The sequence below is a fragment of the Erithacus rubecula genome, assembly GCF_903797595.1.
Source record: "Erithacus rubecula genome assembly, contig: SUPER_33_unloc_1, whole genome shotgun sequence".
NCBI classification, from domain to species: Eukaryota; Metazoa; Chordata; class Aves; order Passeriformes; family Muscicapidae; genus Erithacus; species Erithacus rubecula.
In genome coordinates this window covers 602,532-613,078 of record NW_027636168.1, presented here as the reverse complement: position 1 = coordinate 613,078, position 10,547 = coordinate 602,532, and the positions used below count along the sequence as shown (strand labels likewise).

The 10,547-nt window shown below is 47.1% G+C and overlaps 1 protein-coding gene across 1 annotated transcript in view; it reads right to left on the bottom strand.

Moving 5' to 3' along the window:
* Nucleotides 1–9,982, bottom strand: part of PIP5K1A (phosphatidylinositol-4-phosphate 5-kinase type 1 alpha) — a 21,479-nt gene extending 11,497 nt beyond the window's left edge. Inside the window, 7 exon segments of the mRNA XM_079329555.1 lie at nt 1,954–2,253; nt 4,584–4,736; nt 5,436–5,553; nt 6,183–6,313; nt 7,599–7,673; nt 7,821–7,855; nt 9,880–9,982. Coding sequence (XP_079185681.1) covers nt 1,954–2,253; nt 4,584–4,736; nt 5,436–5,553; nt 6,183–6,313; nt 7,599–7,673; nt 7,821–7,855; nt 9,880–9,943 — 876 coding nt within the window. The 5' untranslated portion in view covers nt 9,944–9,982.
* Between the last annotated feature and the right edge of the window lie 565 nt (nt 9,983–10,547).

The window sequence follows — 10,547 nt, the reverse complement described above, 5'->3', positions numbered from 1 at the left end:
TCCCACAAAAAATGAAAAAAGGTACAATACCCACAACTTTCCCACAAAAAACGTAAGACAAAGACTGAATACCCACAAATTCCCTATGAAAAAAGCAGAATGCCCCCAAAATCCCCACCAAAAAAAACCACAAAACACCTAAAAAACAACCCAACAGGAAAAAGTGGAATGCCCACAAAAAAGGCAGAACACCCACAATTTTCCCTCAAAAAAAAAAAAAAACAGGAAAAAAAGCAGAATACCCCCAAAATCCTCACAAAAAAAAGAAAAACCACCTAAAAAATAACCCAACAGGAAAAAGAGTGGAATACCCACAAAAAAGGCAGAACACCCACAATTTTCCCACAAAAAAAAAAAAACAGGAAAAAAAGTAGAATACCCCCAAAACCCCTATCAAAAAAAACCACCTAAAAACCAACCCAACAGGAAAAAGAGTGGAACACCCACAAAAAAGGCAGAACACCCACAATTATCCCTCAAAAAGAAAAAAAACAGGAAAAAAAGTAGAATACACCCAAAATCCTCACAAAAAAAAAAAAAAAACACCTAAAAAACAACCCAAAGAGGAAAAAGAGTGGAATATCCACCTGAACACCCACAAAAAAAGGCAGAACACCCACAATTTTCCCTCAAAAAAAAAAACCAGGAAAAAAAGTAGAATACCCCCAAAACCCCCATCAAAAAAAAAAACCAAACCAAAACCAACCCAACAGGAAAAAGAGTGGAACACCCACAAAAAAGGCAGAACACCCACAATTTTCCCACAAAAGAAAAAAAAACAGGAAAAAAAGAAGAATACCCCCAAAATCCTCACAAAAAAAAAAAAAAAAAACCCACCTAAAAAACAACCCAAAGAGGAAAAAGAGTGGAATACCCACCTGAACACCATAAAAAAGGCAGAACATCCACAATTTTCCCTCAAAAAAAACCCAGGAAAAAAAGTAGAATACCCCCAAAACCCCTATCAAAAAAAACCACCTAAAAACCAACCCAACAGGAAAAAGAGTGGAACACCCACAAAAAAGGCAGAACACCCACAATTTTCCCTCAAAAAGAAAAAAAACAGGAAAAAAAAGCAGAATACACCCAAAACCCTCACAAAAAAAAAAAAAACACCTAAGAAACAACCCAAAGAGGAAAAAGAGTGGAATATCCACCTGAACACCCACAAAAAAAGGCAGAACATCCACAATTTTCCCTCAAAAAAAAAACCAGGAAAAAAAGTAGAATACCCCCAAAACCCCTATCAAAAAAAAAAAACCAAACCAAAACCAACCCAACAGGCAAAAGAGTAGAACACCCACAAAAAAGGCAGAACACCCACAATTTTCCCTCAAAAAAAAAACAGGAAAAAAAGCAGAATACCCCCAAAACCCCTATCAAAAAAAAACCCAAAACCAAAACCAACCCAACAGGAAAAAGAGTGGAACACCCACAAAAAAGGCAGAACACCCACAATTTTCCCTCAAAAAAAAAACCAGGAAAAAAAGTAGAAAACCCCCAAAACCCCTATCAAAAAAAAACCCAAAACCAAAACCAACCCAACAGGAAAAAGAGTGGAACACCCACAAAAAAGGCAGAACATCCACAATTTTCCCTCAAAAAGAAAAAAAACAGGAAAAAAGTAGAATACCCCAAAATCTCCGCAAAAAAAAAAAAAAACCACCTAAAAAACAACCCAACAGTAAAAAGAGTGGAATACCCACAAAAAAGGCAGAACATCCACAATTTTCCCTCAAAAAAAACCAGGAAAAAAAGTAGAATACCCCCAAAATCCCCACAAAAAAAAAAAAAAAACACCTAAAAAACAACCCAACAGGAAAAAGAGTGGAACACCCACCTGAACACCCACAAACAACACGAAAAAAAAAAGCCGCCATAACACCCACAATCCCCCTAAAAAACCATCAAAAAAAAAAATCAGAAGAGCCCCATCAAAGGAGCAAGGCTCACCAAGCAATCCCTCTGCAGCGTCTTGCAGAGGGCATTGTACATGTCAGAGTCCAGGAAGAGCCCGTCAGGCAGGTCCTGCATGAAGTCCAGGTCCTTGAAGGTGGGGAAAACCTTCTCGCGCTCCTTGGGCGAGGCGCGGCGCTTGTAGGTGGAGCCCTTGAGGTCGTACTTGAGGTGCATGCGCACCCAGCGCGGCAGCAGGTTGTTCATCACCACGATGCGGATGTTCTTACCGCCCGCCTGCACGCAGTACAGCCCGTAGAACTTGGGCAGCAGCGTGCGGGGGTTCTGGTTCAGGTTCTGGGGGGGGAGATGGGGATCAATGTAAAATTCAGCAAAAAAATTGTCAAATCTGGGGGCACTCAAAGGCTTGGGAAAGGTGGGATTGGTTAATTAAAGATTAATTCTGAATTTGGGCAGCAGCGTGCGTGGGTTCTGGTTCAGGTTCTGTGGGGGGAAACGGGGATCAATGTAAAATTCAGCAAAAAAATTGTCAAATCTGGGGGTACCCAGAGGCTGGGGAAAGGTGGGATTGGTTAATTAATGATTAATTCTGAATTTGGGCAGCAGCGTGCGTGGGTTCTGGTTCAGGTTCTGTGGGGGGAGATGGGGAATCAATGTAAAATTGTCCTAAAAAAATTGTCAAATCCAGGGACATTCAAAGGCTGGGGAAAGGTGGGATTGGTTAATTAATGATTAATTCTGAATTTGGGCAGCAGCGTGCGTGGGTTCTGGTTCAGGTTCTGTGGGGGGAGATGGGGATCAATGTAAAATTGTCCTCCAAAAATTCCCAAATCTGGGGGTACCCAGAGGCTGGGGAAAGGTGGGATTGGTTAATTAATGATTAATGAGCGGTTAGTTCTGAATTTGGGCAGCAGCGTGCGTGGGTTCTGGTTCAGGTTCTGGGGGGGGAGATGGGGATCAATGTAAAATTGTCCTAAAAAAAATTCCCAAATCTGGGGGCACTCAGAGGCTGGGGAAAGGTGGGATTGGTTAATTAATGATTAATTCTGAATCTGGGCAGCAGCGTGCACGGGTTCTGGTTCAGGTTCTGTGGGGGGAGATGGGGATCAATGTAAAATTGTCCTAAAAAATTGTCAAAGATTCACCCAGAAATTGTCAAATCTGGGGACACTCAGAGGCTGGGGAAAGGTGGGATTGGTTAATTAATGATTAATGAGTGGTTAGTTCTGAATTTGGGCAGCAGCGTGCGTGGGTTCTGGTTCAGGTTCTGTGGGGGGAAACGGAATCAATGTAAAATTCAGCAAAAAAAATTGTCAAATCTGGGGGTACCCAGAGGCTGTGGAAAGGTGGGATTGGTTAATTAATGATTAATTCTGAATTTGGGCAGCAGCGTGCGTGGGTTCTGGTTCAGGTTCTGTGGGGGGAAACGGGGAATCAATGTAAAATTCAGCAAAAAAATTGTCAAATCTGGGGGTACCCAGAGGCTGGGGAAAGGTGGGATTGGTTAATTAATGATTAATGAGGGGTTAATTCTGAATTTTGGCAGCAGTGTCCACAGGTTCTGGTTCAGGTTCTGCACGGGGAGATGGGGAATCAATTAAAAATTAGCAAAAAAATTGCCAAATCTGGGGGCACCCACAGGCTTGGGAAGGGTGGGATTGATTAATTAATGATTAATGAGGAGTCAATTCTGAATTTCAGCAACAGCATCCACGGGTTCTGCTTGAGCTTCTGGAAGGGGGGAAATGGGGAATGAATTTCAAATTTAGCAAAAAATATCGCCAAAAATTCCTCCAAAATTTCCCAAAGTTTGGGTGAAACTCCCAATGCAGGGGTACCCAAAGACTCAGGAAAGGTGGGATCAGTTAGTTAATAATAAATTATGGGTTAATTCTGAATTTCAGCAGCAGGGTCCAAGGATTCTGGTTCAGGTTCCAGAGAAGGAAAAATCAGGGAATGAATTTAAAAATTTGGCAAAAAAATCACAGAATTTTCAGGCGGTTCTTGGGTTGGGAAAACGTCGGAATCGCTGCTGGAACATGGCAAGAGAATCAAAATCCCTTTGGTTTTTGAGTTTGCCAAGAATTTTTGTGGTTATCTATGGATTTGGGGATTTTTCCATGGATTTGGAAGTTTTCCATGGATTTTGGGGAGTTCTGGCATTTTGGGGTTGGGGATGTGTCGAAATTGCAGTGAAAACACGGGAAGAACATAAAAATCTCTGTGGTTTGGGGGTTTTCCATGGATTTTGGAGGTTTTCCATGGATTGTGGAGGTTTTCCATGGATTGTGGAGGTTTTCCATGGATTTTGGAGGTTTTCCATGGATTGTGGAGGTTTTCCATGGATTGTGGAGGTTTTCCATGGATTTTGGAGGTTTTCCATGGATTTTGGAGGTTTTCCATGGATTTTGGAGGTTTTCCATGGATTTTGGAGGTTTTCCATGGATTGTGGAGGTTTTCCATGGATTTCTGGGGGTTTTTTTTGGTCTTCTATGGATTTTGGTGGTTTTGCCATGGATTTTCAGATTGCAAACAGCACAAACTCAACAACGAGTGCACAACCCCAACAACTCCATGGACCCAAAGCCATTTTCATCCACCCCACCAGGATATTTCCATGCCTCCACCATTCCCAGGGCTGGGAATTGCAGGAATTCTGGGCTCACCATGTAATAGCCAGGCAGGAGCTTCTGCAGGAACTCGGCCTCCTTGTGCTGCACAGTTTTGATGATGAACTCGTCGTCGCTGGAGACGTAGAACAGGGAGCCACTGGCACCAGAGTTGGAGAGCTCAATCAGGGGCTCACTGCACAGGGAGTACTGGGGGGAAAAGGGGGAGAATGCTGGAATTCCATCAGGAGTACTGAGGGGAAACTGCTAGAATTCCATTGGGAATGGAGCTTGGAGGGGGGAAGGCAGGTGGGTGAAGGGGAAAGGGGGAAAGGTGTCTTGAAATGTGGGAAAAGAGGGAGAAGGGGAGAGAGGGAGAAGAGGGAAAAAAGGGGGAAAACGGGGGAAAAAAAGAGGGGAAAATGGAAAAAGGGAAGAGAAGGGAAAGGGAAAAGAGAAAAGGAGAAAGGAGAAGAGGAAGCAGTAGGGAAAAGGGAAAATAAAGGGAAAGGGAAAAGGCAAAGGGGAATGGGAAAAGGCAAAGGGGAACGGGAAAAGGCAAAGGGGAAAGGGAAAAGGCAAAGGGGAAAGGGAAAAGGCAAAGGGGAAAGGGAAAAGGCAAAGGAAAAGGAGAAAAGGAAAAGGGAAGAGAAAGAGAAGGGAAAAGAGAAAATGGAAAAATGGGAGAAAAAGAAAAAATGGAAAAGAGAAATGGGGAAAGAGAAAGAAGAAAGGGAAAAGGGAAAAACGGAAAATGGAAAAGGGGAAAGTGGAATAGGGAGAAAGGAAAAGAGAAACAGGAAAAGGGACGAGGGAAGAGGGAAAGGAAAAGGGGGAAAAGGAAAAGGGGAAAATGGGGGAAAAGGCAAAGGGGTAACAGGAAAAGGGCTGTCAGGCCATGTCCCTCACCAGGTAGTCGTCGGGGCGGATCCCGAAGAGCTCGCGGAAGTAGCGGAAGGCCACGGGCGCGTAGGTCTTGAAGCGGAAATCGTTGTAGTGGTGGGCAGGGGTCAGGTTGCTGCCCTCGCTGTGGGGACACAGAGAATTTGGGATTGGGGTCAGAAGTGGGATATTGCAGATGGAATCTGGACCTGGAGCACCCCTGGGTGGGGGATTCCAGCTCCAGGGAGAGAAGGGGGAAAAGGGAAGGGAACGGGATAAAGGCGAAAGGAAAAGAGTGAAGGGAATGGGGGAAAAGGAACAGGAATGGCAAAAAGGGGAAATGGGAATGGGAAAAGGGAATGAGGGAAAAGGGAAGAGAATGGAAAAAGGAATATGAAGTGAAAAAATGAAACAACTGAAACAAAAGAAAAGGAAAAAGAGACGGCAAACAAAAGAGAATAAGGGAATGGAAAAAAAGATGAAGGGAATGGGAAAATGGGAGAAAGGGGAAAAACGGGAGAAAAAAAGAAAGAAAAGGATAAAAAGGGGGATAAGGGGGAATAAGGGAACAAGAAGAATAGGGAGGAAAAATGGAGGGAAAGGGGACAAGGAGAAAATAGGGGGAAATAGGGGAAAGGAGGAGAAAGAGAGGAGACAAAAGGGGGGGAAGGAGGGCAAAGAGAACAAAAAGAGCAAAAAAGAATTAAAAAACCATAAAAAAAAAAAAGAGAAAAGGGATAAGGAGGGAAAAAAGGGGAAATTTGGGATGGCAACCTGGGGAAGAAGATGCTCTCCACGACGTAGAAATCCTGCATGAGCACGTCACGCTCGGGCTTGGTGCTGAGGCTGCCCACGGTGTGAGTGATGCCCAGCTGGATGGCTCCCTTCAGGGCTGAGGAGGTGGTCTGGGGGAAAAAATGGGAATGAGGGGTGGGAAATGCTCCCTTCAGGGCTGAGGAGGTGGGAAATGCTCCCTTCAGGGCTGAGGAGGTGGTCTGGGGGGAAAAAATGGGAATGAGGGGTGGGAAATGCTCCCTTCAGGGCTGAGGAGGTGGTCTGGGGGGAAAAAATGGGAATGAGGGGTGGGAAATGCTCCCTTCAGGGCTGAGGAGGTGGTCTGGGGGAAAAAATGGGAATGAGGGGTGGGAAATGCTCCCTTCAGGGCTGAGGAGGTGGGAAATGCTCCCTTCAGGGCTGAGGATTAGGGATGGGGAGTGGGAATTCCAGGTGGGAATTATGGATGGGGAACAGAGATTATGGATGGGAATGGGAGTTATGGGTGGGAATGGAAATGGGAACAGAAATCCAGTGGGAATGGGAATTAATGGGAGTGGCAGGAGCTCAATGGGAATGGGAATTCAGTGGGAATTGATGGAATTCTGTGGGAATGGGAGTGGGAACAGAAATCCAGTGGGAATGGAAATGGGAATTAATGGGAATGGGAATTAAATGGGAATGGGAATTGAATGGGAATGGAAATGGTAATGGGAATTCAATGGGAATGGGAATGGGAATTAAATGGAAATGGGAATTCAGTGGGAATGGAAATGGGAATTGAATGGAAATGGGAATGGGAATTCAATGGGAATGGGAATTCAATGGGAATGGGAATTCAATGGGAATGGGAAATCAATGGGAATGGAAATGGGAATGGGAATTCAATGGGAATGGGAATTCAATGGGAATGGGAATTCAATGGGAATGGGAATTCAATGGGAATGGGAATTCAATGGGAATGGGAATTCAATGGGAATGGGAATTCAATGGGAATGGGAATTCAATGGGAATGGGAATTCAATGGGAATGGGAATTCAATGGGAATTCAATGGGAATGGGAATTGAATGGAAATGGAATTCAGTGGGAATTCAGTGGAAACAGCTGGAACTCAACAGGAGTGGGAGAAATTCAAAGGAAGACCTCAAAAATATCCACATTTACAAAATTCCCAAACAATTCACTCTCTGCCCAGCCACTCCACGTGATTTATGGGAATTTTTGTGCCTTTAAGAAGCTCCCAAAAAAAGTGGGAAATCACAGATTAAAAATCTTCCTCCCAAAATTTCTGCAAAAGCAGCCAAAAAAACCCCCAAAATTCCCTTTTTTCCTTCATTTCCATGGAATCTCCTCCCTTTCCCGCAGCGATCCTGGACAGAATTCTTTGGGAAAAGGGTGAAAAAATGGGAATTTACCTTTTTGTAGGTGGTTTCTCCTGTGGAATCCACTCCTCTGTGGCCTTTCCGGATGGTCTGGGATCCTCCTGGCATCTTGGGAAAAAGAAAAAATGGGAGGAGAGGGAAAAAAATTGGAAAATTCAATTTTCTCCAGGATTTTTCCATCCCAAAAAGTTGGAAAAGGAACTGGAATAGTGAAGAAAAAGCTGGAATTTAGGATTTTTCCAGCCTGGAACTCACCTCAGGAGTCAGGGATTTTTTGAAGGTGTTGGATCCTGCCAAGAGAAAGGAAAATCCACGCTCAGAGAGGGATCAATCCCAGAAAAGCAGGGGAAAATCCCACAAAAACCCCAAAAATTGAATTTTTCCCAACTCTCCACACTCTTCTCCTTGGGTTTCTGGCACAAATTCCCAAATAACATGAATAAAGATTTAGAAAATCAGGGATCAGGCCTTAAACCCTTCCAGAAAAACGAGGAGCAGGGAGCTCCTTCCCAAATGGAATTTTTATGGATCTGCACCCACAATTTAAGGTGGAAAAAGTGATTTGCAGCTGGAAAAAAAGCAGCATAAAGAACTGGATTATCTCAGAAGTTCTGCCAACTTCGGGAAAAACCAAAAATTCTCGGTTTTAAAAGCCAAAAACTCCCTGTTTAATCCCTAAAAAACGCCTCCAAGCCGGCGAATTCCCGATTTTCTGAGCGCTGGCTGCGCTTCCAGCCCTTTCCCTGGCTCAGGTTCCCGCTTAGCCAAACAAATTCCATGGATCTGTCGCTGTTCCCACTGCGCTCCCGGCTCTTGGAGGGTTTTTTGGGGGGATTTTGGGATTTTTTTCTGGGATTTTGGGATCCCCGCGAGCTGTTCCCACCCCCTGTGAGTCACCGGACAGGAACTGGGATCGGATTTCCCTGGCACCAACAAACTTCTCCCTCCCCGCCCCGTTCCCTTTTCTTATTTTTAATTTTTCTGGGGAGGAAAAAGGAATTTGGAGTCTCTTAAATCCTCCTCTGTGTGTCCCTAAAGCCGAAGGGAAGTTTGGAATTTGGTTTTTTTCCAGGGAAAAGCCGGGTCCAGACTCGTCCCCTTAGACAACCCCAGGGAGATCCAGATCCCCCAAAATTCCCTCAGGAAACTCCAGAATCCCCTCCCCAAAAGGGTCTTGTCCCCCCCTAAAATAATCCTATTAAAGATCTCCAAAAATCCCCCTCAGCCTCACTCTTCTACAACCCCAGACCCCCCCAAAAAACCCCTGAAGACTCCTCAGAAAATCCCTATAGACCCCACAGCTTTATACCCCCAAAACCACCCTAAAGATCCCACAAAAAAACCCCTACTCGACCCCAAAAATATCTCAAAGACCCCAAAAAATCCTCGCCAGGCTGACAATCCCACACCCCAAAATAATCCCCAAAAATTGCCCCAGCCCCAAAGTTCTACATCGTCCCAAAAAAGCCTCAAGACCCCCAAAAATCCCCCTCAGCCCCAGGGTTCTACACCCCAAAATGAGCCCCAAAAAACCTTCTCAACCTCACGGCCTCAAATCCATCAAAAACCCCCAAAATCCTCTCAGTCTCATTGCCCTAAACCCACCAAAGATCCCCAAAAAAATTTCCTCACCCTTAGAAGTCTCAGACACTCAGAGCTCCCTCACACCCCCAAAACCCCCTCATAGTACCCCAAAATTTCCTGATAATATCTCAAAAAAACCCTCATAATGCCTCAAAATGCCCCTCAAAAACGTCACATAATCCCCCAAAAACTCGCTGTTAATCCCCCTCATAACTCTCCCAAAAAACACCTCACACCTCCCCAAAATCCCCCCATTCCCCTCAGCCCCTCACGCCCCCAGATCCCTCACAACCCCCCCAAAAATCCCACATAACTCCCAAAAAAACCCTTATAACCCCATAAAATCCCCCTCATAACTCTGCCAAAACACCCCTTATAACCCCACAAATCCCTCACAGCCCCCCAAAATCCCCCAAAATCCCCTCAGCCCCTCACGCCCCCAGACCCCCTGATCCCCCCAAAATCCCCCACTCCCCTCACAGCCCCCAAAATGCCCCAATTCCCCTCAGCCCCTCACGCCCTCAGACCCCCTGATCCCCCCAAAATCCCCCACTCCCCTCACAGCCCCCAAAATCCCCCAATTCCCCTCAGCCCCTCACGCCCTCAGACCCCCCCACCCCCTTCCCTCACCCCCCCCACGCCCCGTTCACCCTCGAGCCCCCAGCCCGGACCCCCTCCGAGCGCTGCCCGAGCCCCCGGCCGCCGCCCCGGCCCCGTTCCCCGCCGGTACCGCCGAGGCCGCCGCTGCTGCCGCTGCTGCCGCCGGACTCGGGCCCCGCCGCCGCCGCCGCCATCTTGGAGCGCGCGCTGCGCCCCCCCCCAGCTCAGCCCGCCCCCGCGCGCCACGCCCGGCCGCCCCCACGCCCCACAGGCCACGCCCATTAACGGATAAACCACGCCCGTTTTTGCATATATGGATAAAGACACGCCCACTCAGGGTCGTGCACCGCCCCTTTTCCATGTGGCCCCGCCCCCGTGCGGCTAAACCGCGCCTCTTCCCCGCCAGCCCCGCCCTCTCCGCGCTAAACCGCGCCCCCTTAATGCTTAACCCCACCAATCACGCGTGGGCGCGCCCCGGTTTATGCTGAGCCCCGCCCCTTTCAGCGCTCAGCCCCGCCCCTCGCCGAGCGCCCCACGCGGCCGCGGGCGATGGGGGAGCGGGAGCCACGCGAACGGGCCCGCACGGCGCATGCGCAGCTCAAGCAGCGGCGCCGCCCCTCTTCCCGTTTGGATTCGCCCCCCCCCGGGTGTCACGTGATGGGCGAAGTGACGTCATGTTTATCGCTGACGTCACATTAACACAATGATAAATTATGTCAGAGAGCAGCACCGTTATGTGCTACACCCCCCAGCAGTGACGTCATGGGAGCCTTGTCACAGAGCACACACATGCCCATC